The 25421-nt window shown below is 39.2% G+C and overlaps 1 protein-coding gene across 13 annotated transcripts in view; it reads right to left on the bottom strand.

Annotated features, from left to right (window-relative positions):
• Nucleotides 1–25421, bottom strand: part of FRYL (FRY like transcription coactivator) — a 137892-nt gene that overhangs the window by 75229 nt on the left and 37242 nt on the right. For all 13 annotated transcript variants that reach the window (XM_083629857.1, XM_083629855.1, XM_083629856.1 and 10 more), the window contains 7 exons: nt 10220–10419; nt 5747–5800; nt 4595–4734; nt 4128–4224; nt 2447–2526; nt 1274–1354; nt 201–369 (listed from right to left, as the gene is read on the bottom strand). In XM_083629857.1, the coding sequence (XP_083485983.1) occupies nt 201–369; nt 1274–1354; nt 2447–2526; nt 4128–4224; nt 4595–4734; nt 5747–5800; nt 10220–10339 (741 nt within the window). In that variant the 5' untranslated portion in view covers nt 10340–10419. The remainder of the gene's footprint in view (nt 1–200; nt 370–1273; nt 1355–2446; nt 2527–4127; nt 4225–4594; nt 4735–5746; nt 5801–10219; nt 10420–25421) is intronic.

The raw sequence follows: 25421 nt of genomic DNA, 5'->3' as shown, positions 1-25421 counted from the left end.
CCCTGACATTATCAGCACCACGCACTAATCAACTGAGCCAGGTTAAATATTCTTCCACTTCTCTCTCCCACTTCAGTATCTCCTGTGTCTAATTTCAGATAGTAAGTTCCTCAGGGGCAGGGACCTGTGCCCTTGTAGCTCTGTTAAGCACTGTTCACACTGAGGGCGCGAAAGAAGTAAAATAAAATAAAATAATTTACCTGCATGAACTGAAACGATGCTTCAAAATCTTCTACAGGATACATTTTTACTCTGAAAAACTTCATCCCCATAATTAAGCTGATGATACTTTGTACCACATGAGGACTCTGTTCCTTTTGTCGCAGTTCCTTTAATTCTGTGACAAACTTCTTTCTGACAGCTTGAAACCTAGATCGTGGAAAGGCAGACACAAAGGCTGTTCAATATTCTTTAGATTATTTATATTAAAAACAGATTTTCTGGTCCATATGTATTATGCTCTGCCATTAAAAAGCTGGGTAGCCATGGGCCATTTGGACAATCTGGGAAAGAGTTTGGGACTGCTCCTCAACAGGTGTCCTTTCCCTACCATTCTACTTTGGTCCAGTTCTCAGATCACATTAAACCATACATTGAATGAAACCATGGTTCGCTGTGAAGAATCTGAGTGCTACTCTATGCTGCTCCAAAAAATGTGCTTAGTGCCACCCCACTCCTCCTTTTCAGTGTGTCATGGAGGAAACAAGCTGGAGGATGGGCTGCCTTCATGGGCAAACCAGAACTTGTGGTTCGTTTCTCTCCTAACAAACCACAGTGGTAAACAAAGAACAAATCTTGATTTACCAATGTGGTTTGTTCGGAGAGAAACAAAGCACAAGCACTGATTCATCTGTAATGGCAAGTTGGCCTTTGCCCTATTTCCTCTCAGCATGTTGAAGCGGGAAGTGGAGAGGCAGGAGCACCACAGCTGAGCGGTGCGCACTTTTGAATGATAGTTTCAAGTGATACGTGAACCAGGGTTACTTTTCAAGTGTTCTAAGAACTCGTTTGCACCTTTAATACTGCCATCTGTTTAAAAAAACATGTTTTCTATTCAAAATAGGAAGCACTTCAACAGAGAAGCTGCTATGGGAATATATCTAACAATCTGGCAATGAACTGCTGTCACAAGATGTCACATATTTAGATGCTATTGTTAAGATAAGGATGCACACAACCTTCAATCACCACTCATGAAAATTTCCATATGAACATGAGTCACAAAGGAGAATGTTCCAAATCTTGGAAACCTCGTGTAAAAAGAGCAACTTACTTTGATTGCGCAAGAACCCCTATTACTTCTGCGTATAAATCTGCAATAATATGCACATTCCCAGTGTTGGTTCCTGAATACCTGTGAATAGAAGGAAGTACACAAATAAAAACTACAAACTTCTTACTACTCAGTAATGGCTACAACTGATACAATGCTGTGCACAATGATAAGAGATACACCATCTACTAGAAGGAAGGTTATATATATATATATATATATATATGGATAGATAGAGGCAGGAGAGAACAAAATTATATTTGCACTGCCACACTGATGACAATATTCAAGCTCAAACTTGTAACTGAGGTTTATAGTTATAGATCAGGGAGGGCAATCTGCAGCCCTTGAGCTAGTTTCAAAAGTCGTATGCGAGCATAGTTTGGATTTCTAGCAAAAGAAATTTTCTCTGGCATTCCGCAGAGTGGAAATGGAAGGAGGGGTGGGAGGGAGAAGGTCCACCCACCCATAACTGTATTCAGTTCCACCCATTACTGGCCTGCTACAGGAAATCCAACCCTGACAGAAAAAAGTTGCCCATCCCTACTAAAGATTAAAAGAATTGTGGTGAATTTCTACACAGGATGCACTTCCATGTAGTAGTAAATAAGGCTGGCAACCTATGTACTGACAATTACATTTGATAACAAGTACTGCATAGTTGGCTCCATAAAATAATGGTGTACACAATGCACCAAAAAACTAATATTCACACACATTTTATCTGTCATTCTCTACAAAGAAGTAGGGATTTTATCATATGTAAAATGGTTCAAAGCCACACTGATTTCAAAGGAATTTCCTTTTAGGCTTCAGATTAATATCTAAATAAATGGAACGTAATAAGGATAGAAACAGAACTTATTTGAAATTGGGCTAAACTTCTGCAAGTTGCTTTTGGCATCATTAAAAATAAGCAATATAATCTTTCTTGTATATCCCTTTATGTTACATCTACGCCTTATTAGATTTTGGAAATACTACTTAACAAAAATGTAATTAAAAATTAGCAAACCAGTAACAATTTAAAAAATATATTCACATCGTAAACCTGAAGATTTGCAATAGTGTATCTTTATCTGTGATACCACTGTGACCAATGTCCACTGGGTAATCAAATCAAAGTTCAGAATTTCTGAAAGAAATGTACATTTTTTTGCCAAATGTGCTTACCCTTCCTTGTGTTTAAAGTGCTTAAAAGCCAAATTTAGAACTTCATGAACTAAAGGGTCAGGCACTGGATGAACAGGTATCTGTAACACAGAAGGCACATGTTGCTAAACATTACTTCTTAAAGTTGTGTCAGGAAATAACTTGCATGTTAATTAGATAAATACATATCGACTCAGAGAAGAGTGCTTTATATCACTTATACACCAAAATGGCTTCCAAACAGTTTACAACTATATAATCCAGGAATGTCCAAAGTCCGTTTTGGGGGCCTAATCCAGTCCGCCGGTTGGTTTAATCTGGCCCCTGTGGCGGTTTATTTCCTGGGGTAAAATCCTAAAAAAACCTTAACAACCTGGCCATCATTGAAAAAAGTTTGGTGTCAGGGAACTGCCATCGGGAGAACAGGAGGTGAAGGGACTCCCAGAGGTTGAGAGAGACTTATCAGCTGAGGAGGGAACCAGCAGGGGGAGGGAAGGAGCTCCAAGGGAAAGTGAGTCGGCGGGATGGCTCAGAGACACTTCCAGCGAAAACAGTGGGGAGGTTTCAGGACCTCCTATAGGGACACCCACTCCTCGCCGGAAACTGTCACGCCGAGAGTCCAGAAGGCGGGTTTCCGTTAAGGAGCTTTTATGCTGGAAGAAATTCCGTAAACGCCCACTGTCGGATTCTACCAGCGACTGACGGAGCCATGCTTAAGAGCTCCGTTGCAGACAGAGGTTTGCGTACATAGCCAAACTCTGAGGGACTAGGGATTTTACGCACAAGCAGCTCATCATCCCATCACATTTGGGCACCACTGATATAATCAATCCATAATTAAAATAGGCAATAACAAATCCATTGGGACATGAAACATCCTTAAGCAAAATAGACAATAAAACAAACAATTAAAAAGCACCATTAAAACAGTTAAAATAACAACATCAGATGTTCAATTTAGGGAAATGTTTGCCCAAATAGGTGTGTTTTCAGGAGATGGTGGGATGACAGCACTGATGGGGCCTCTCGAATTTCAGCAGGGAGAGCATTCATCAGTCGTGCCACCGGTGGAAAAACCCACCTCCATGTTACCACAGGCCAATAATCATCAGGCTGTGGGAAGTGGGAGAGGAAGACAAGTTTTTGAGACAACCTGGCCCAGTGTTACCTAGGGCTTTGTATGTAAGCAGTAAAACCTTAAAACTGGCTTGGTGGCTAATAGGCAGTCATTGCAGAGCCCCTCAGCATCGGCTTGAGATGCACCCGATAAGGAGTGCCGCTCCCCCCGCCCTGTGCAATGACATTCTGTACCAGCTGCAAGGGAAGCCCCACATAGAGTGTGTCACAGTACTGTAGTCCAGATCTGCAGTTGCCAACTCATGTGCCACAATGGAAAGCAGGGATCTAAATAAATGAAGCTATATCCTACTACTTGCATCTCTTTATTCACTGACATAGGAGATTTGATTTAATGGATCTAGATTCTAAATTGTACAGTATAAGAGAAAACAGCTTAGGAAGCAAAGAATGTTTTGGACAGCTAAAAGGATTACTGTAATATCACGTGTCCTCTGCTTACATAGGCCTCATTTTTGCACATAAGCATTTAGGCAGACTACACAAATACTCAGTTCATCAAACAATTAAAATAAAAATATATTACTAAAGACAGCGCATAGATTGCAAAACTTAAAGCACTTACCTGTTTTAGAACTTCAACTAAAACTAAACAAAAAATAAAATCTACAGCTAAGTCTCTCCTTTCAAGTAGATAATCCCTCTCACGCTGCTGCTCATCCCTGAAACAAAAACAAACATAACATAAGACTCTTTTCCTCTTAAAAAAGACATTTATACGATGCATATTATGGTTTATATTTTTCATTTGCTGGCACAACCAGTCAAGTGAGTCTTTTCCACTCTGTTGCGCCCCTCCCCATCCTGCTATTCCACACTATCTGGAATTTCATAGTAACAGAAAAGAAAAATGTTATGAAGGAAAAACCTATGAGGAAACTCTTGTGAATCTACCAACTTTATTTTTAGAAGCAAAGTTGGAAATTATACAATAATAAATCATTCATGATGAAATGCTTAATTATTGAGGCAGCAAGTTTAACATAAGAAATCATTAGATCCTAAATGTAATGATCACAGACATCCACTCACCCCTTGGATTTTGTGCTGGATCGAGGTCTGTACTCATAAGATTCATCTTCAGTTCCATTTTGGCGTTTGTACCAATCAAACAAGGTACGTAGTAAGGAGGGGAGACAGTGCTCTGCTACTGAGCTCATAGAGCTTATCAACTGTAAAGAGGAAAAGTTTGGGTGCATAAAGTGCTTTTATTTATGCAGCATCTTTTCACAGCATTCCCCCTTCTTACTTTTTTGGGATATGACACACGTACTGTAACACATCAACACTACATATTGCAACAGCCTTGCTTTGTCATTTTTCAACCCTGAATAAAAATAAACGTGTACATAATGGGAGTTGGGAGTCCATGAACATACAGAGAGACACAGGTTCCCCATCCCTAATGTAAGTAATCAGTCTTCACAAATGTTGACAGAACTAATGTTGTAGCGTTGCTTTCCTGTTATTTTAAAGATACAGGATTGCATCCAACAATGTCACTCAGCTGGTGGCAAGTCTTCCATCAGCAGAATGGGAAGGAATTTTCATCTCTTCCCTAACCCTTTGGAGCAGATTTGAGCAGGTATAATCAGGACCAAGGAGCTGAAAAGTGAGGGCAAAAATCACCTAAAATTGCTTCCCTCCTTGTCTGGCTAACAGCTGTGCATGCACCTCAGTGGCTTATTAATGGGATTAAAAAAGCAAGGTGTTTTTTAAAAAAATAATAATTCAAAACTCATGCTTTAATGCAACTTTAATGGATTAATTGATCAACTAAGCCTCATATGTTTTAGGATGCTCCTAACTGAATGACAGTCCTACCTCTAAAATAATTTCAAGACAAGAAATAATCCAAAACTAGATTTGACCAACAAGTGCAGCCACACTTGTATTGGCCAACATCAACAGGAATTAAAATATCCTTAACTAAGTCACATCCATTAGATATTAGTCTTTGAAAGTCTTCTATGATTTCTTCTGCCATGCCCTCCCCCAAACTTCAGAAAATGAAACATTTGAAAATGGAACACAAATGTAAATTTTAAAAAGTGAATTAAACATTTGTTTAATTTGGTTTTTTTTTAATTTTCATTTATGTTTTGGACAAATTTTAGCCCAATTTATGGAGACGAAAACTATTTTCAAGGAAAGCAACAAATTGTAACAGAAAGCTTCTCTAACCTGGTCAAACTGAAGATCTTCACCTCTCTGAAGAGATCTGGACAAGAGCTTTTCCTAGAATTAGAATAAGAAGTTAAAGCACCAAGTTGTACCCAACAGATCAAGCACCCCAAATGCCAAATAATTCAGGCTTATCCTTGCCTTCTTCTCAGATTGGTTGGGCACTTGTAAAGTAGAATGGTAACTTCAATCGTTGCATACACTCCATGTGTCTATTCCACACGGACAAATCTGGGACTTTGGTCCACCACACTGCCATTGACAGCCATCCAGCTCCAATGCAGTGAAGCAGCTGAAATTAACCATGGAATAGGGTACCATACTATATCAATATTGCCTAAATGAAATGTCTGCAAAGGGTGTGAACCTAAACAGCTGTAATTTCCAGGCATTTTAGAGATTGAGTGAACATAGAAAGCCCTTAAAACAAAATGTTAAAATGGAAGGGATTATTTTTTTGTTGAATTAGATGAAGTTTTTGAGAAGGCTGTAACTATAACTCTCTCATCACGCAAACTTGAAAGTGCTAAACTCACTGCAAAAAGGAAGGAAGGAAGAATAACCTAATTAAATAAGAAATCACACACTATTCATAAGGGCAAGAATTCACGTGCACCAGCATGCGCCCCAGCTAATGTCACCCAGTGAACTGGTTGTTACAGAGAAAGAAGCAGCAACAGCCAGCAAAAGTTGGCAACCCATTAAAAATGCAGGATCCTGTTATGGGAAAAAAGTTAGCAACCCTTCTATTTCACTTCTTAGAAATTTCACTTAATAGCCACATTGAAGGCATATTAGAGGAGTCACAAATGGACATCCCTTCGTCCTCCATCCAGTTGCCCAAGAGGCATTATTGCCATTAAAGGACACATTTCAGACTGGATAGAGAGGGCGGGGGCTGTGCTATGGTTCCCTACCCCTGCTTTGAGGACTATATTAGGTTTTCCAAGGAACTACACGAACAGCTACAAAAGCCCACAAACAGTGAGCATAGTATGACAATAAAATTAACAAGTACACTGGGGGCATTACATTGAAAACACCAAGTACAAAATTCTATACAAATGCCCCCCCCCCCCAAAAAGCCAGTTTGTACCAACTCCACTTGAAGGGTCATAATTAGCTGGTTTTAGCTTACACTAAGCTTCATTTCAATTCTATGAGGAGCAGAGAAAACCATTAGCACTTATCCTTGTCAGAAGACAGTATGACCTTTGCAATGCTGACTGAATGAGGAAGAACATAGTGTTTGCCATTCTGAGAATTACATTCCTGTTACCTTTCCTCCTTGTGTTTTTTTCCCACATGATAAGCCACTCATAGCATTCCTTTGAATTCTGAAAACAAGTCTTTACATTGTTTGTTTGTTTAATAATACACAAATACAAAATGGGGAAGGGGAGGGAGAATTCAGTATGAATTATTGCCTATCCCGCCCCTGCTGTTTCATAAAGCAGTTTTCCAGTTGCTTTTCATTATTGGTTTTGTTGTTGATATTCTGTTCATGCATTTGCCAAGGTACGATCTCCCTTTAGGATGCAACTTTATTGACAATTCCTACAGCGAGAGCAGACACTCCCTGCTGCTATCACTGTAGTCAGCACATGCCAAAGCAGCCAGCTGTGAAAGAGCAGCACAACTTGTTCTAGCAGTTCGGCCAATATGCACCAGGTCCCCCCTTCCCATGTTTTTTGCCTCTTGAGGAACATACTAGATTCTCCACGAACATTTTTCAACTCATTGAAATATTGATTCCATTATTATTTCCAGGGTCACAGTTAATAGTATGTATGAAAAAATAAAAGAAATAAAGCAGTCAGGAGTTGTTTTCTAGTTAATGTAGCCACAGTTCTTTGCTTCTTCTATCTCTCTCTTTATATTAGAAGAATAAAGCTGGATCAGGGAGCAGTGGATCAGTGGTTTTAGATAGTGGCTGCATTTGAACATCATGATAAAAATGATGGCTAATCATAACGTGAAAAAGCTGCAGCAAATCTTGTGCTCACATGCTCTTCCTCTGTTTTCCACCTCCAGTATGGCAGCAAAGAGGGGTTAAGTGTTCTGTTCCATTTTTGATCCATCACAGCTTGATGCTTTGTTTAAATCTGACAGACTGGATGGCTTGTTTGAAACGATCTAATTTCAAACCTTGTGTTGTGGAGCTACTTGGTTCCTCCAAAAAATATAGCTAAGATTAACCACACTTTACTATTTGGATACTATTACTATTTGGATACAACACTAAATTACAGTTAATAAAAATTGGAAGCAAAAGATTCTGATCAACTCATAGTCATGTCAGAAAAGGTGGTGTAATATATGGGTTGTATTTAACTAACGTTTAGACAAAGTAAAGGTAAAGAGACCCCTGACTGTTAGGTCCAGTCGCAGACAACTCTGGGGTTGCGGCGCTCATCTCGCTTTACTGGAGCCGGTGTACAGCTTCCAGGTCATGTGGCCAGCATGACTAAGCCGCTTCTGGTGAAGCAGAGCAGCGCACGGAAACACCGTTTACCTTCCCGCCAGAGAGGTACCTATTTATCTACTTGCACTTCATGCTTTCGAACTGCTAGGTTGGCAGGAGCAGGGACTGAACAATGGGAGCTCACCCCGTCACAGGGATTCGAACCGCCGACCTTCTGATTGACAAGCCCTAGGCTCTATGGTTTAACCCACAGTGCCACCCGCGTTTTAGACAAAGTAGACCATGAATAATATCAGTAGGTAAAAGTTAGTTGAATACATCCCTATGAGAGTGGGGTCATGGCTCATCATAACATCTGAACATATTTACATTAAACTGGAATAGGAAGCACTCATGGTTCCTCAACTGAGACACACAGTAGTTCTAATATGATGTGGCATTTACAGATTGTGCAGTTAAAGATGTTCAATTGCTGGAAATTTTGAAACATGATAAAAAATAAAGCTTGAAAACTACTTAGGATAGAAACAGGTGGCACATGAAGACGTTACAATGCCTATAATAAATCTATAATATTTTATTACTTTACTACTAAAATAGTAGACTTTTCTTTTAAATGTGAACTAAGACCATAATCAGCCCGATTATGGCCTTAGTTCACACGTAAAAGGAGTTACAACAGGTGAGCAAACAGTGGTTTATTGTACCTATTCTGTTTTTCAAAGAAAATGAATTATATTTCCTCTGATCACTTATCAGTGAAGAAGGCTGCCGAAAGTCAACCGTTTTCCACAAGTAAACAATACAATAAGGTTTTTGAAAAGCTGCAGCTTATAATATACATGCAAGATCATCAGTGCATATCATAAAATAAACCTTTGCTGCTCTGCATTCTTGAATTTATTTTGCCTTTAGTGTTAACAGTTTTTTCTTGTAGTAACAGAAATGTACCATGTGCAGCGGCTAATTTTCTCATACAAAGAATTAATTTTATCATGCAGGGGTTAAATAAATTGTCTAGATGGAACTATTATATTACCAAAGGCTGATACATTTAATCAATATGCTATATTGAAGGCTGAAATTTAGTTGCTTAAGACACATAAGTTGAAAAGTGTAATGCAATAATTAAAATAAAAAGCCGGTGAGTTACTAAAATTGAGTGACGAAAGAACGTGAAACTTGCAAACCACTGGTTGGGTCAATCATAACATGTAAGAAACTCTCTAGTGCTTGATTTACCTTACATGATATCTTACTTCTTGTAGCTGCCATATTTACATTTTGAAATTGATATGCTCACACTATGATCCAAATATTCACATTGTGGAGGGTCCTTCTACCCAAGTCAAAGCTGCATACCTCAGAGTCATACAGCTCTAACCCAAAAAACACTATAAAACCTGTTCCAGAAAAGACAAGTTTACAAAATTATATGCAACAGCTCTTTCTACATTTTTAACGGCTGCTCTTGTTGCACCTTTATCTGGAGGCTTGCTGAAGTACTGAGTTGTGGTGGCTACTGTTGGTAGTGGGAGGCAGAGGTAGCACACTATGCCTTGTCTATAGTAATTCAATTCAATTTAATTGGATTCGTTAAAATACTTTCTAATATTATCCATCAAGGCTGGACAGGCTTGAGAGCTCCATCTCTCTACTACTGGACATCCTCCTAGTACCATTCTTATTTCCCCGGCTCAGGTTGGCAGTGGCCACAGTGTGCAGACCGCCCTTGCACCTCTTTCTGAGCTCAGGCTGGCAGCAGCCACAGACTGCAGAGCTGCCCAAGCCACCCCATGCCCGCGCCGCCCATACCCGAGCCAATAAAAAATAGAAATAGAAATAAATACACCCCTCCCCCGAAATCCCAGATTTTGGTCTTTAAAATGTGAAAATCCCCCCCAAAAGAGGACATGTCTGGGATTTCCCTGACGTATGGCAACCCTATTCTATTCAGCCAATTTCAAAGTCATCTTGTTATCAAAATAAGGTTAAACCATTTCAGAAGAACATGAACAATTGAGTGAAGGCTATATAAATGAACTCACCAAAGGTTCAGCCATTACAACTTCAATTTTCTTTTCAGCTTGAATAGCGAACTCAGCAAAGAGGCTCTTGATGACATATTCACCAGGTTTGACATCTGGATCAATGGTTATATTAGACATGATGACGCTTCTCTTTTCCCAGGTAGAATTGATGCTGGGAGAAATTCTGCGTTTAGTAACGCTTCTGGCTGGTGCTGATGCTAGATGGAAAAGAAATATTGATCATTAATAATAAAATAAAATCAGAAACATCAACACAGCATTTCTCAGAAGTAGCAAAACCTTTTACTAAGTTAACAGATTAATAAATGCCTCTAATAGAGGAGGAAAGAAGCTCTAATTTTGTGACCACTCCCTTACGTTTTAATTAGCAACAAACAAGGAACCAAATACAGCCAGCAAAGAAAATTTACTTGTAAGGTACTTCAAAAGTATGATACAATCATATTTTCATATGTGTAGTTCTTGTTGTTGATTATGTTTCTTAAATTCAAGGATATGAATCATTGACAAGTTTACATAATGAGGAAGCATAAAAAGGATTCTAGAGACAATACTGGTACTGACATATTTGAATTTGTTTCTTTCCTTTGAAAATCCTCCATCCCCTCTTATCTTTTTCATATCATAAATTTTGAGGCCAGTTAACACATTTTAAAAGCCAAGTAAATACAATTATTCTACGTGTCCTGTTCTCTGACTCCAAAGCCACTAGGGGCAAACAGATTTCTGAAATATAGTTGACTTCTCAATGTAAATTTTTCCTGAAATAATTTTCCTGTGAAAATCTTAGCTTTAGGCAACTCTACCAATATCACTTTGAAAATAGCTGCAACAGAGCTATTTTGAGTTGTCTTTATCAGAAAAACAAAGAAAAGTAAACAGATACCAAATAAAAGCCATTTCCCATGACAATTTTAACACAGACACACTCCTGAAAATATTCCTTTCTGGGGGGAAAATCCAGTTCAAATCAATACAAAAGAGATATACTTTCTTTTAATACCATTTAAATACCATTTAATACCATTTTAACACCACTTTTAATACCAATCAAAGATACTACTCTACAACTCCAACACCTATCTAAGCTACTCAATTAGTCAAAAGGTTGTTTTCAGATGTGCAGGTGCTGTAACATCTTAAATTGAAATATGAGAGTTATCAAAGATTCAAGGTCAGGCAGACAGAATGTAATACAGCAGGGGTCAGCAACCTTTTTCAGCCGTGGGCCAGTCTACCATCCCTCAGACCACGTGGTGGGCCGGACTATATTTTGGAGAGAAAAAAAATGAACGAATTCTTATGCCCCACAAATAACCCAGAGATGCATTTTAAATAAAAGGACACATTCTACTCATGTAAAAACACCAGGCAGGCCCCACAAATAACTCAGAGATGCATTTTAAATAAAAGGACACATTCTATTCATGTCAAAACACGCTGATTCCCAGACCGTCCGTGGGCCATATTGAGAAGGTGATTGGGCCGCATCCGGCCCACGGGCCTTAGGTTGCCTACCCCTGATGTAATAGAATAATTACTCAAGCTACTAGAGGCATCCATTTATCAGAGACAGTAGACTAGCCCACTTTCAATGCTTTAAGGAAGCAGGAATGCCTGACAAGGCAGACCTCTCACAGTCCCAGAAGCACCTGCGATATAACCAAATATATGTTAAGAGGAAAAACCCTGGAGCACAGCAGCACAAGTGGGGCATGGGCCCCCTGGTTGACAACACCATGCCAAGTCTTGTATGACAGTATTCCAGAAAAGCTGTGAACTGCCCTGAGATCTATGGGTGTAGGGCGGTATATAAATTTAAGGAATATGAATAAAATAATAATGCAGGCAGTCTGGTGAATAAAGAGCTCCAAATGGAGCTCAAGGAGAGCTCAAGTCATGATATGGGCAGGCCACACTCACTCAGACAGAGTTTCCTACTTTTTTAAAAAAAATGTAACTATTTATTGTTTTCAATAATGTTAAGTTACAAAAGACAGGCCAACTACACATGTGTATCACTTCTTTGCAGTTGAGGCAGTACCGTAACAAACATATAAATACTGCAGGATGTCTCGCTAGTCATTGTGCTGAATTAGCCTTGGGGAAAGATTCCTCCAAAATGCTTCGTGGGTCAGCACTTATATAAACAAGGGAACAAAAGTCTACAAAACTATCTTTTGGGGCTTTCCCCACAAAACACTGTGCTAGCAAGTTAGCACTAGCTCAAAAGTCACACACTTTATCAAGACCAACTTTTCTCTGAAAAGGGTGATTAAGGCCTCCAACAATGCGCTATTTCCAAGCAGGCTGCTGCTAAGAGGAATACAATTCAAACATTTCAGCATAACAAGTTCAAAGTGGTTGGAAATATCAATAACAGGGCCAGCACTGGGTCTGGGTTTACCAGTTGAGCTACCATTCCTAGAGACGTTTTGTATATCATGTCAAAACAAGTTGCACAAAGAACACTCCCACCACGGTTGACTTTTCCAGAAAAGTCAGAAACACTGGATCATTTAAGCTTATAAAAACAGATTAACAGCAGCTGCAAATCAGTATTTCAGATCACCTCTTCCTCTGAGCCTGGGTGATAAGCAATAATTACCATTAAAATGGTACCTAATCTTGCAAATGAGCCTAACAGGAAAAAGATATACAATCCATAATACATATGAAATGCTGGCATTTCCTCTAATATTGAAAAGAAACAAAGGAACAGAAGTTGGTTTGTTTTGCGTTTTGCATCTTAGAAGAACTAGAAAGAGAACCTACAGAAGTGATGCTGACATAAAATCCCAACATATGTGCTTCATATTACCATCCCCACCTCCTTCTTCCCCAACCTTATTCTGTATACAACACTGATGTCTCACTTCAAATCTAAAAAAAGACTCTACAATCTGAGACAATGCTTGTACTTTTGTAAACCAAGAAAATCTTCTAATAAAAAAGAACAACAACTAGCAATCCTGGCATCAATCTTGTATCCCCTCCAAAAATAGGCAGCTTTCCAATAGGTATTTTTTTTGGCATCTTTGTCTAGTTATGCAACTAGGTTGTTCTTTTGCCTATCTATTTTTTTTAAACAATGACTTCCCAACTATTTCATCTGTCCTGGGAACTGAATACAAAGATAGAATGCTCATCCTTATCATTTGAAGTAACTCAGAAAGGAAAGGTACTCCACAAGAACCTATTCATTGTTGCTTAGAAATCTGTGTGTATATTTTGGAAACAATTCTCAAAATACATCCAAGCAATGAATAGTGGCAAAAGGAAAACTTTGTTCTCAAAATGTATCAAACTAGTAGTGACTTCATGAAATGTATCAAACTAGAATAGTAGTGACTTCATGAAGACATTAAAACTAATATAATGATATGGTTAAGCAGTCTCACAGATGTATATGAGAGAGAGAGAGAGAGAGAGAGAGAGAGAGAGGGAATACACTAGTTATTGGAAGACAGTGGAAAACACTGGCTCAGACATGATAGTCACACTTCTGCTCCATAAGGGTTGCTAGCATAGTCTATAAACTACTCTAGGACCACTTCTAAGTGCTCCAAGAATTGGAGCAACCTTTCATCACAATTGGCAAGCCTATGGATCATGAGACAAAACTGAATGGTCTAAATACTCTTCTAGCCTTGGCTCCTATTGAGGAAATCTATTAAAACATCCTCGAAACAGAGGCAAATAACTACCTTTGTATGAGGTGTGCCACCAAGGCAACTAGCCCCTTTTAGACACCCCACGCTTAGCAGTGCTAACATGAAGCCAAGAGGCAGTCCTGGCAGTTGTGAAAACATAACCATGCATGAGTGCTGGTTAGTGCACAAAGGGGTTAAGATCACAAAGTTAGATTCCTAGACTCAGCTAGGTCACGCCCCTTTTCCTCCAATGAGGGAGGAAAATGAAGCCTTCTCTTCCTGTTCCCTTTCTCTCCACGCAATGTAACTGACCAAGGAAGATGTGCCAAAACGCCCTTCTCAAAGACCAGCAAGGACCAGAAAATTATCTTTATGAGTGCCATATTAGACAGAGTGCACATCTGTCTGTGTGCTTCTTTTTAAAGAACTGTGTTCAGCTACTGCAGATCTGATAAAGGCCATGATGTGTTACCAAGATTACACACCCAGGAATCAAGACTTGCTTGGCATAAAGTAGCAAACTGATTCTTTGTTCCCTTCAAGGAGAAGAAAGAATCCGAGGCAGGTAAATATCTTTGAACAGTGTCATTTGGGCTTGGAGGAACAGAAAGATTGACATGACTCAGATGTGTTTTTCTTTTCTATTAGGCAATACCTTTGTATTATACCTGGGCCCAATAATTAATGCCTCTAGCAATTCTTTGAAGAATTTAGAGCCTTAGGCTGGCTGGGTCCATATTCCAGTTTCAAAACTAGACACCCCTTCTGGCATCCACATTAGCCATTGGAGCTATGGATTGGAAGTGAACAACAGAGAAAATGTTTTCTCAGATCATTCATCATTTCCTTAGAGGTAGAGAGTAGAATAGCAAACTATTCTGCCTAAAAGTAGACCACCCAAGCAAAAGCAGGGTTAATAATATGAAATAAAGAAGATAAAATGTGAAAGTCTCAGAAGTGCAAACACCATGCGATACAGCAGGCATGTCCAACCGGCCGATCGCAATCGACCAGTCTATTGCTGGGCGTCCCTGGTTGATCGCGTGATCCTGGTCTATTGGGGGGGGGATGGGGGACGATGACTTTGTGTCTTCCTCCCCCAAAGAAGCTCAACAACTTTGGCCAATCCAATGGGTACATCACTGCCAGTTTTTTTTATAGTGGGAGTAGATTGCAGTCTCTTGGGAGTTGGACATGCCTGCAATACAGTAATAATTTTTTAAAGTGTGAAAGCCTAGGGAACATGGATAACAGCCTCTCAGATGCTAAAGAGCATCTTCTTTTGGTGCAGGCAAGATAGTATCTGTATATAGCATCAGATTAATAGGCACCCAAGTTGTCACCATCCTAGAAACTGCTCCAAGCCTGGTAGATGCAAACAGGACAGTGTTCCCTGGCTGCCTTACAAGAATGCAAGAGAGTAGAGAGCAAGCAAGTAATTAGGAAAGGTTGAAGGAGTGGGTATGCTTAGTTTGTAGAAAAAAAGAACATGCTGACAGTTTCTTTCTTTTTTTTAAGTTTTCACCTTACCTACTAGGACATGCAAAATATAGAACAGGAAATACTGGATTTAGTTACAGGAAAGTGGGGCAGAGGGAGAGAAAGAGGCAGTTTTAACACTACAGAAAGCATCCTAACTATAAGAACAGCTACCGGTTTATCATGGAAATCCATGACTTCCATGCAAATCTAAAGAATACGCAGTCCTTTTTGAGATGTTTATTCTTTTTACTGTATATTTATCTGACTTTTCCTCAAAGTAGCTCAAAGTGGTGCACAGGGTTCTTCCCCTCCCCATTTTATTCTCAAAACAACACTGCTAGATAGTTTTGGTTGAAAAACAATGGCTGGCTAAAGGTCAGTCAATGAACTTCATGGCTCAGTAGGGATTTGAACCCCGGTTTCCCAGATTGTAGCCAAAAAAACCACACAATTCCAACTCATTTTTTTATTCTGAAATCCCCAACATGGAACCCATGGCCTGCGCACCATTCACAAACCTCAGGCACTTTCCTAACCAAATCTCTTTTCAATTTTGTTATACGCAATCATAATATTTGTCACATGGAGTAATATGCCCTACTTTACAGAGGACAGTCTATTATTCGAAAAAAATCCTTTTAGCAGGTACACTGGACAGATTCTTCCCCACCATGGTGAGATATATTGTATTTCTTTTTAAAATTATAGTAACTATTTCTAAATGTGTGCCTATATATAATGTAGCATAAGCATTTTTTTTGCAAATCTGTCCTCTTTTCGAGTGATGCGCAAGTAGCCATCCTATTGCCACTATTATTAAAAATCATAACCTTAAGGCTTTAGGCATGTTAGTATATTAATATGAAGGCATACAACACACACACACACACACATATATATAATATAATATATAATATATATAATATAAGGCTGTGGAACAAACTTTATTAAACCTGGTTTCATTTGCTTCTTCTGCCTTCCAATTCAAACTCTAATATATCATATGAAAATGTTCCATATGCAATAGGAAAACTTCAATAAATATATATCCTAGCTCCTATGCTTTCATAAATACTTTAATGAACAGGCTAGTGTCCCTAGTAGCCAAATTAATGCTGTTGCAGATGCTTAAATCATTTCAACATAGCTATGAACAATGTGAGAAGATGAAAACACAACAGCGCTTTCTTAAAATCATTCAGTGTGTGTTAAAAGAACTATGCATTTGCTATTTCATTGTTTTATGGGCTGGAAGCTACTTTCCAGAGCAAGTTCAATGAGGGTACAGTCATATTATCAGAAAATTCTGAATTTTTCATCAAGTATATCTGCTAAATAAATAGGGCAAGTGTTCTCTTGCTGAGGGTTGTGAGTTAGTGGCGCTTCAATATGCAAGATGTAGTTTTTTGCTAAATAGTCCTTCCCACTGCAGTGCCCAAAATCCACTCCAGAGAGTTGGAGACACTCCAGAATAGTGTGAGAGATGGTGCAGGTGGTTGCAGAGGGAATGTTGAAATGGGGAGAAATGCCTTCCCTGGTTTCCTCTAGCAGGAGTCCCAGCTAGATCCCAGTCCCTTCCTCAAACAGTAGAGCCTCTTTTGTTTGCAGAAACAGCTCTCTGGATTCAGCCCAATAAAAATTCAACATAGATGTAACAGAACTAAAAATAGCAGTTAAAACTGTTCAGCCCAGGGTTAAAAATACTTTGAAGAACCCAGAAAAATAAAGCATGTATCTACCCAGTATCAAAAAGAGAGCATTGAGGGAGTGAAGTGAGCACATGCAGCCCACCTCAGGGTAAGTATTCAACAGACAGCCCTCTTATGGGTTACCATGTGTCATACTTTAGTCAGCAAGAGCACCCAGAGAGAAGCCTCTGACAATTATCTCAGTGGCCTTGTCTGCACGTCATGATAAGCAGCGGTTTATCTTAAACTACGTTCTAATCCTGAATTTGCCTCTCCCTAGGGGCCATTCTTTCTGATTTATTTCTGGCTTGCTGCTCATTGTTTGCAGACCAGGTTCAGATGACACAATAAGCCATAGTATTGTTTGTCTGAGCCATGTGGAGCCCTGCACATTAAAGGAAAGACAGGATCACCATTAAACCATGGTTTAAGATAGACTGTGGTTTATCATGCTGTGTGGCCAGTGAACGGGCAGGCTGATATGGAAGTAGGAAGTCAATCAAAACTTAAGTACCTGCGCATCTTATGAAAGGCCATTTGTGAAATTTCTAGTAGTAGACTTCAGAGTTGGTTCAGACTTACTTTGAGTACACTTTTTTTTAGTCATGGAAAAATCTACTTAAGTCCTGATTCCAATCGTTTTTAGCTGTGGAAACATTGACAATTTCAGCTGAAATCTGTGGGGGAGGGGGTCTCTGTACACACTGTAAGGGGGGGGATCAGTTTTAGCTTTACCTCTATGTAAGCATAGCAGGGACTATGTCCAATTAAACTCAGTGAGAATTGCACTCTTTCCAAAACATATTAAGACCACTAAGCTCTCAGGTTGCAACCATGAATCTAGCACTGGAATGTACTGTGGCACGTAAGTTAATAAAGTATAAGAAGTAACTTGTTCACATACTAGCAGAAATTCTGAACCTTTCTTGATAAATGTTCAGATTTACCTGTTTCATATAAAAAGCAAAAGAAGCACCTGGGATAGCTCAGCTGGAGCATGGTGCTGATAATGCCAAGATCACAGGTTTGATCCCCTAAAGGGCAGCTGCATATTCCTGCATTGGACTTGATGATGCTCAGGGTCCCTTCCAGCTGTATGATTCCATGAAGCATGTTGGTCCATGAGGAAAATGCGGTTTGCCCCTAATAATTGCCTCTCTGTAGATTTTCGCTTCACTGAGTTCACATACAGTGGTACCTTGGGTTACAGACTCTGCTAACCCAGAAATAGTACCTTGGGTTAAGAACTTTGCTTCAGGATGAGAACAGAAATCGTGCAGCAGCAGCGTGGCAGCAGCAGGAGGCCCCATTAGCTAAAGTGGTGCTTCAGGTTAAGAACAGTTTCAGGTTAAGAGCAGACCTCAAGAACGAATTAAGTTCTTAACCCGAGGTACCACTGTATACTACACAGGTAATCCTGTAACTTTAGCTATTACTGTCAACAGTAAAGGTCATAACTGCATTACGTAGCATTTGCTTATCAAAGATCAAATCTTTATAGTACACAAGAACCAAGGAGGGAGGGACAGAGTTTGTTATTCATTAAACTGTCATGGGTTATGTACAATCTTTGCTCTAGAGAACTTGATATTGCCTCGTTTTGGTTACATTTCCCTACTTGTTCCACTGCCCATCTCCTCTTTGCCTGAACTGGCCTATAAGCCAGGGTATCCCCACAAATGCATAACGACAGGAAAACTACACAAGAGCAGCAGCACACCTCATGCAGCAATTGTTTGGTGCAGGTATGCATGCAAATTACAGCTTTGTGTCCTTAAAAACACCAATGCACACAGAAGTGGAAGCCTTGATCTAGTACACAACACATACCAATCTGTTCAAACTCTATTCCCTTATGCTCTCTCTTGGCTTTTTCTCTGCTGCCCCATGAACAGAATTCTGTTCCTCTCAATGTGCATTAAGTTTTGTTTCCAGTTAATATAAATTTTATTTCCTTTTCGCATCTCCTCTTGCCTTCTATTATGTTTGGGATGTGTATGTTACTTTCTACGGTATTTCCTATTACTTTTCCTATGACAGTCTCTCCCCCAAATAAACAGCTTTGTAAAAATATGTAATCATGAGGATTTTCATTGCGATTTCTTCTTGCTAAACATTGTTCTAAATGAGGGCTAGCCAACATAGTGCCCTCTGCATGCTGCTAAACTATAAGATTCCCATCATTCCTTACTTATCACAACCTTGCTGGCCTGAGTTGCTGGAAGCAAGTTGTGCAACGACACTTAGATATCAGCACCTTGGCTTCTCACGCTCTATAGTGATAGTGTCCCCTCCTCTTGTAGATGTATCTGTCATTTATTATATATATTCAAACATGCAGTCATTTCCAAGAATGTATTCTGTTCATAAAATTTAACAACTTTATTCTTCCTTAATATGATGAGGTGGTGCTCATGAAGAAGGAAGCTTTTCCAGCATGCTACCAGGAGAAAACAGTCTCACCCTCCGAGTAAAATCTGCTTAGCAGCAATGTACAGCACAGGTGGGCTATTTATTCTAATACAATTGCTTTATTCAGAAATTGAATTTCAATATTTAAACAGCCGAGGGGAAAAACCTGAAGTCCCAAAGAGTTGTCTGAGGTCACATGATGCAGGTACCTGTTGAAGCGACGTAGGCTTGAGTCTAGTTAGTGCCTAGAGAACTACCTAGGAATTCTGTATACAACTTCTTAAGTTTCATGATGGACACAGGATTTAATTAACTCAACTAAAATAAAATAAAATCAGTACCTTAGAGCTGGCTAAAGCATTTTTAACTACAAAAATGAATTTATTAGGTTAACTTCATATATTATAACAAAGCCAACATGTTTGCTGCTAGAAAATGCTTCCATGTGGCGAGGCTAAAACATGGTCCATGGTCTCTATATACCGTAATTTCAAACTATCATGTGTAACATCTCCATGCCAGCTGTGAGTGCTATCAGCATGGGACTTTTCAACAAAATAGTGTCATTCCAGATGGTATTAACTCATGGCTCTTATTTACTTTGCATTTACAGATTAGTAATACAGGAGTGTTCCTTCAAGCAGTAGGGCAGGACCAATCAGTGGGTCATGCAAATCTTATCAGAGGATTACACAGAAGCTGGCAAAGTACCTACATTTTTAATTTGAGCCATTTCACAACTGAATTATATTAATCATTAAAATCTAGCAGACATAAAGTAAAACCTATCTCCTCTCATTATGGTACTTCAGTTACTCAACCCTGAACAGTCAGGAAGTATTCTGATCTAGCATTTTACTCTCCAGTGAAAAGCATTGGTTAGTCTTAAAACTTTTCAACATAGTTCACCAGACCATGGTACTACATGCCAAAATCTTACTATTTCTAAAACCTTCCTATATATTCTCAGAGGTATATGTACTTCTGAATTTTTAATTGGTTGATTTAAAAAAAATCATATTCAATTTAAGATTGTTATTTGCAGTAACAGTAGTGGAGGATTAACCACATTGTGTATGAAAGCATAACTATTTGGCCAGTTTAATTTTAGGACAGTTTAAATTTAGGAAATTGTCATTGGTCAGTTTAACAAAAAATGAATAGGGGAGGTGGGGAAGGAGCTCCACTGAGCAAACCAGAAGCCCCTGCAAAGGGTTTCCGCTGATTGGGCTCTTTAGGAGAATCATTGGGCTCTTTAGGAGAATCGTGCCTTTTGCTGTATTTTCCACCAACTGGCCATTTCATTCTTTGTAACCATTTTGGGGCTTTGTAAATAAAGTAAAACCTCATGATCTAATGCTATTTCCTCATTGTAATTATATTCCGTCTTTGTAATTAAAACTATATCAGATATCTCAAGGCCCAACATAAGAAGAATGTTTCCAGCCACTTCAGTGCAAAACTGAAACAAGAGGTTTCTTCCACATTCAAAAGTACTGTAGAGACTATAGTTTAGCCCTGTATAAACTGGTGCACTCTATAACATGCCTTTTGTGATAGGAATTTTGAGGTCTTAGATATATGGTAATGTTCATAACCACACGTACATAGATCAGCACAGGAAGACCAACCTGGAACCATTTTGATTCCTAAACTGACCAAATGTTTTCTCTGCGAGGTCAAAGTGGGAAACCTCCTCATTGTCTCTTTCCTCACAAATCCTGTCTTAAGGACACATTTAAGATATGAATAGGGTGTGAGCCTGTGACCTGGCCCAGGAACTAAGTATTTATCACTACAAAAGAATGGCCGGGCTCCCCAGGCAATCCGACCAAGTAACCTGCCAGACAGGAGATAAACAACAACAGGAGAAAAACAATATTCAAATTTCTGTTTTAGACCGCCTTTTCTGTGATGTAGGTGTGATGTATCTGAGGGGTGGTCTTAGATTACACCACTTCTGTGATGTATGTATGATGTTTCTGGGGCTGGTCTTGATCTACAGGATGGGAATTTCAAAAGTCTTTATAAGGCCTTGCATGCCATTTTTCTGGGTCCCTTCTCTCTCCTGCGGGTGAGGGGAGCACCCTGTTGCAACAGATCAATAAAGATCAAGCTTACTAGCTGCTTTGCTTCTCAATATTTTCTGGTTGGCCTCTGTTATTCTCTCCTACCAAAAGGGAACCTATGTAAGGACTCTATATGGGCTCTTGGATACCCCATGAGGGAAAAGGGCAATTTTTGTTTACAACACTTTCAATTCAATCAATCTGATCAGCAACCCTGGAAAAAACAACCACCTATACAAAGGGCTGGTTTGCACATAATACTAAACCATGCTTTGTAGATGAGCCTCAGTATGCCAAGTGTACTGTCAGGCTCATGCACTTCCCTTTTCCTTATACAGCCAAAGAGGAGGGCTCTGACAAGTTTCCTTTCAGTTTCAAAGAATGCTGGCTTAGTGTTATGTGTGATCCAAAATTTCCAACATATAAGAAACAAGAGTTAGTTGTTAAACAAGCTAACTTCATATTTTATAATTTTTTATTTGATTTTCAAAAATATGAACATACAACAAAACCAATTCCAAATCTAAATGTCAAGATTGCTCTGAATCTCCTGACCTCCCCCCATCCCTTCCATGGGCCCTATTAATCCTATTTTCAACTTCATATCACTACTCCAATTTTTTTTTATCTTTCTAAGTTATCCTTATGTACTGTTACATTACAAGTGTGTTTAAAATCCTGTCAATGTTTTAATATGCTTACAATAATCTTGTATATACATTATAAACCTTTCCCATTCTTTTTTAAAAATCTTGTCTTGATTCCTGAGCTTCCCAGTTAATTTTGTCATTTCGGCATCATCCATCAACTTGATTTGCAATTCTTCTCTGGTCAAAACACGCTAACTTCAAACCATGCATAATTTCTACATGTTTACCTGTGCAGTATCCAATATATGGTACATTACAGGATCAAAATCCAAGACATTTAAAGAACATTACTCTAATTCCAGATATACACATTGATAGATTGTGCCTGTTCAGTGTTAAGAAAGCAGGTTGCAGAATAAGGTAAAGGTAAAGGTAAATGACCCCTGGACAGTTAAGTCTAGTCAGAGGCAATTATGCGGTGCGGCACTCATTTCACTTCAGGCCGAGGGAGCCAGCGATTGTCCATACACAGCTTTCTGGGTCATGTGGCCAGCATGACTAAACCGCTTCTGGTGAAACAGAAGGCAGAGCACATGGAAACACCATTTACCTTCCCACTGCAGCGGTACCTATTTATCTACCTGCACTAGTGTGCTTTTGAACTGCTAGGTTGGCAGCAGCTGCGGCAGAGCAACGGGAGTTCATCGTATTGTGCGGATTTGAACCGCCAACCTTCCAATCAGCAATCCCAAGAGGCTCAGTGGTTTAGACCACAGCGCCACCCGCATCCCTCTGGACTGTAGAATATTCACTGTTTATCCAGACCCTTAAAAAAAAGTTTATCAGCTTCAACACTTCAAAGAAAGAGGAAAAACTAAGAAAATGTCTGATTCTTTCTGTAATATCTATTCAACATAACAATATCCAACATCTTTCCCCTTGGAAGTAAATTATCTTTAGCACTGACAGTAATCATCTGTCTTTCAGATACTGAAACTATCCCATAATCTGCTCCACTGACTGCCGATGCGCTTCAAAGGAGTCAACAGTAGCTTGCAGAGCTGATCTAAGGGGCAGGGACTGGGAGATAGCCAATGACACAAACTGACAGAACTTAGAGAAAATGAGATTTGCTACCAAGGTCAGCTACCAGCAAATGGTACAGAACTAGATAAATGCCTTAGAATCCATGCCATAGGTTACAGCTCATTTCAGGCAAGAAAGAACACGTGGTCAAATTTAATAATCAAATATCAGTATACTAAAAGAAACAAAAAATGAAAACATTATCTTCCTTTAATGTACAGAGAAATTTGTACCAAGGCCACACCTAAGGAGTATGTGCATATATTTTATATAGCGATGTGCACAGCTACATTTGGCTTCGAAGTGCAGCATGAAATTGTAAAGTCTGCTTAGAAAGAGGCAGATTAAATCAGACATTTGCATGGAATAGGACCTTTGGTGATGCACAACACACATTTAAAAATAAACCAGCTTTAAAAGTAGCGTAGAGCTGTTTCTTCTACTTACAGAGCAAATCAATAGGTATACTGTTGTGGAAAGCTAAGACAGAGGCTGGATCTAGACACATCAAAAAAGTGTTTCAGTTAAACACGTTGTAAACTTTATAAAGGGAAATCACGACGTCATCTGGTGTCACAGTATTATAACACATATAAAGCTCTTTTTCTCTACAAACGTAGATGAGTCCAGAGAGAATGACAGGCAAATGACAGGGACCTACAGGCCATTGCACTTTTGGCAGTGTAACCTCTGACACAACTCAGTTGAGTTGGAATGATAAGCAGAGAGTGACCATGAACATTCCAACTGTTGGACAGCCTCAACTGGTAGTTTTGCATCTTTGCATTCCATGTTACTCACATAGTATAATAAAGCCACGTTATACACAGAAAAGCAGAGTACCTTTTTATTCATGGTTATTCATTGTTTGTCTGGAAGCATTAAAGACTAATGTCTCAAAAACACATTAAAGCTGCAAGTCCCAAAACCTTGGGTAGGATCAAACATTAGCCATATTCAGAGTAGACCCATACACCAAGTACGACAAATGTTAGATATCACTCACTGTGATGTTCTTTATATCAATATTTATATCAACAGATTTACTAGCAGCAGTACCCGTTGCACCAACTCTCCAATATAATTGACTTATTTGTCTTATGAGTAAAAATGCTCAAAATAATTGAGTTATCAAGTTCACATCAAGCGCAAGTTACAAGAACAGTGCCCAAGGTGGGGAAGCATATTGAGTAGCAGATAGGTATACATAATACTACTGAACACAACTTAGGAAGAACTATAGTCAAGTAATTTGCATCTATAACTGGCATTTTATCATAATTATATTATTGTGAATGACTAACGCTAAGGCCAACTACACTTGGGGTGAGCCCCCTTTCAGACAGTACCACCTGATAAAAAACTTCCTCCTCTGGAATTATATAAATAATTCCACAACAGATATAGCCTCTTTTTTCTTTTACCATATGATGTTTTTCCTCCCACACCGTCTTTTGAACTAGAACGGGTAATCCTTCAGATACCTGGTCCTAAGCTGTGAAGTGTTTTAAAGGTCAAAAGCAGCACTTTGAATTTGGCCTGGAAAGCATGGGAGCTAATGAAGATGGCAGAAAGTACTGGTATGAAATATCATACTTCATACTTTCCATCATGCTTATCCACACATCCCTGCTAACTAGTGTTGGTGCTGACCTTTAAAGCCCTAAATGGCCTCGGCACAGTATACCTGAAGGAGCATCTTCACCCCCATCATTCAGCCCGAACACTGAGGTCCTCCTCTGAGGGTCTCCTGGCAGTTCCTTCACTACGAGAAGTGAAGTTACAGGGAACCAGGCAGAGGGCCTTCTTGGCAGTGGCACCCTCCCTGTGGAATTACCTCGCATCAGATGTCAAGGAGATGAACTACATAACTTTTAGAAAACATTTGATGGCAGCCCTGTATTGGGTAGTTTTTAATGTCTGATGTTTTTATATGAACTGGAAGCCATCCAGAGTGACTGGGAAAACTCAGCCAGATGGGTGGGGTATAAATAATAAAATTATTATTATTATTATTATTATTATTATTATTATTATTATTAAGCACATTTAAACTACGGTACTTGCTCAGTTATAAAACTGAGTAAATACCCTTGGAGAGGTCACACTCCCCCAGTCTAAGTTACTTCACAGATTTGCTGTGAAGAGTTTTGAAGCACTTCACGTTTTAGAAGTGCTACTGAATATAAGGGGGAAGGAGAGAAAAATAATAAACTACA

Source organism: Podarcis filfolensis (assembly GCF_964270895.1).
Source record: "Podarcis filfolensis genome assembly, chromosome: 9".
Lineage (NCBI taxonomy): Eukaryota > Metazoa > Chordata > Lepidosauria > Squamata > Lacertidae > Podarcis > Podarcis filfolensis.
This window is presented reverse-complemented; position numbering and strand designations above follow the sequence as displayed.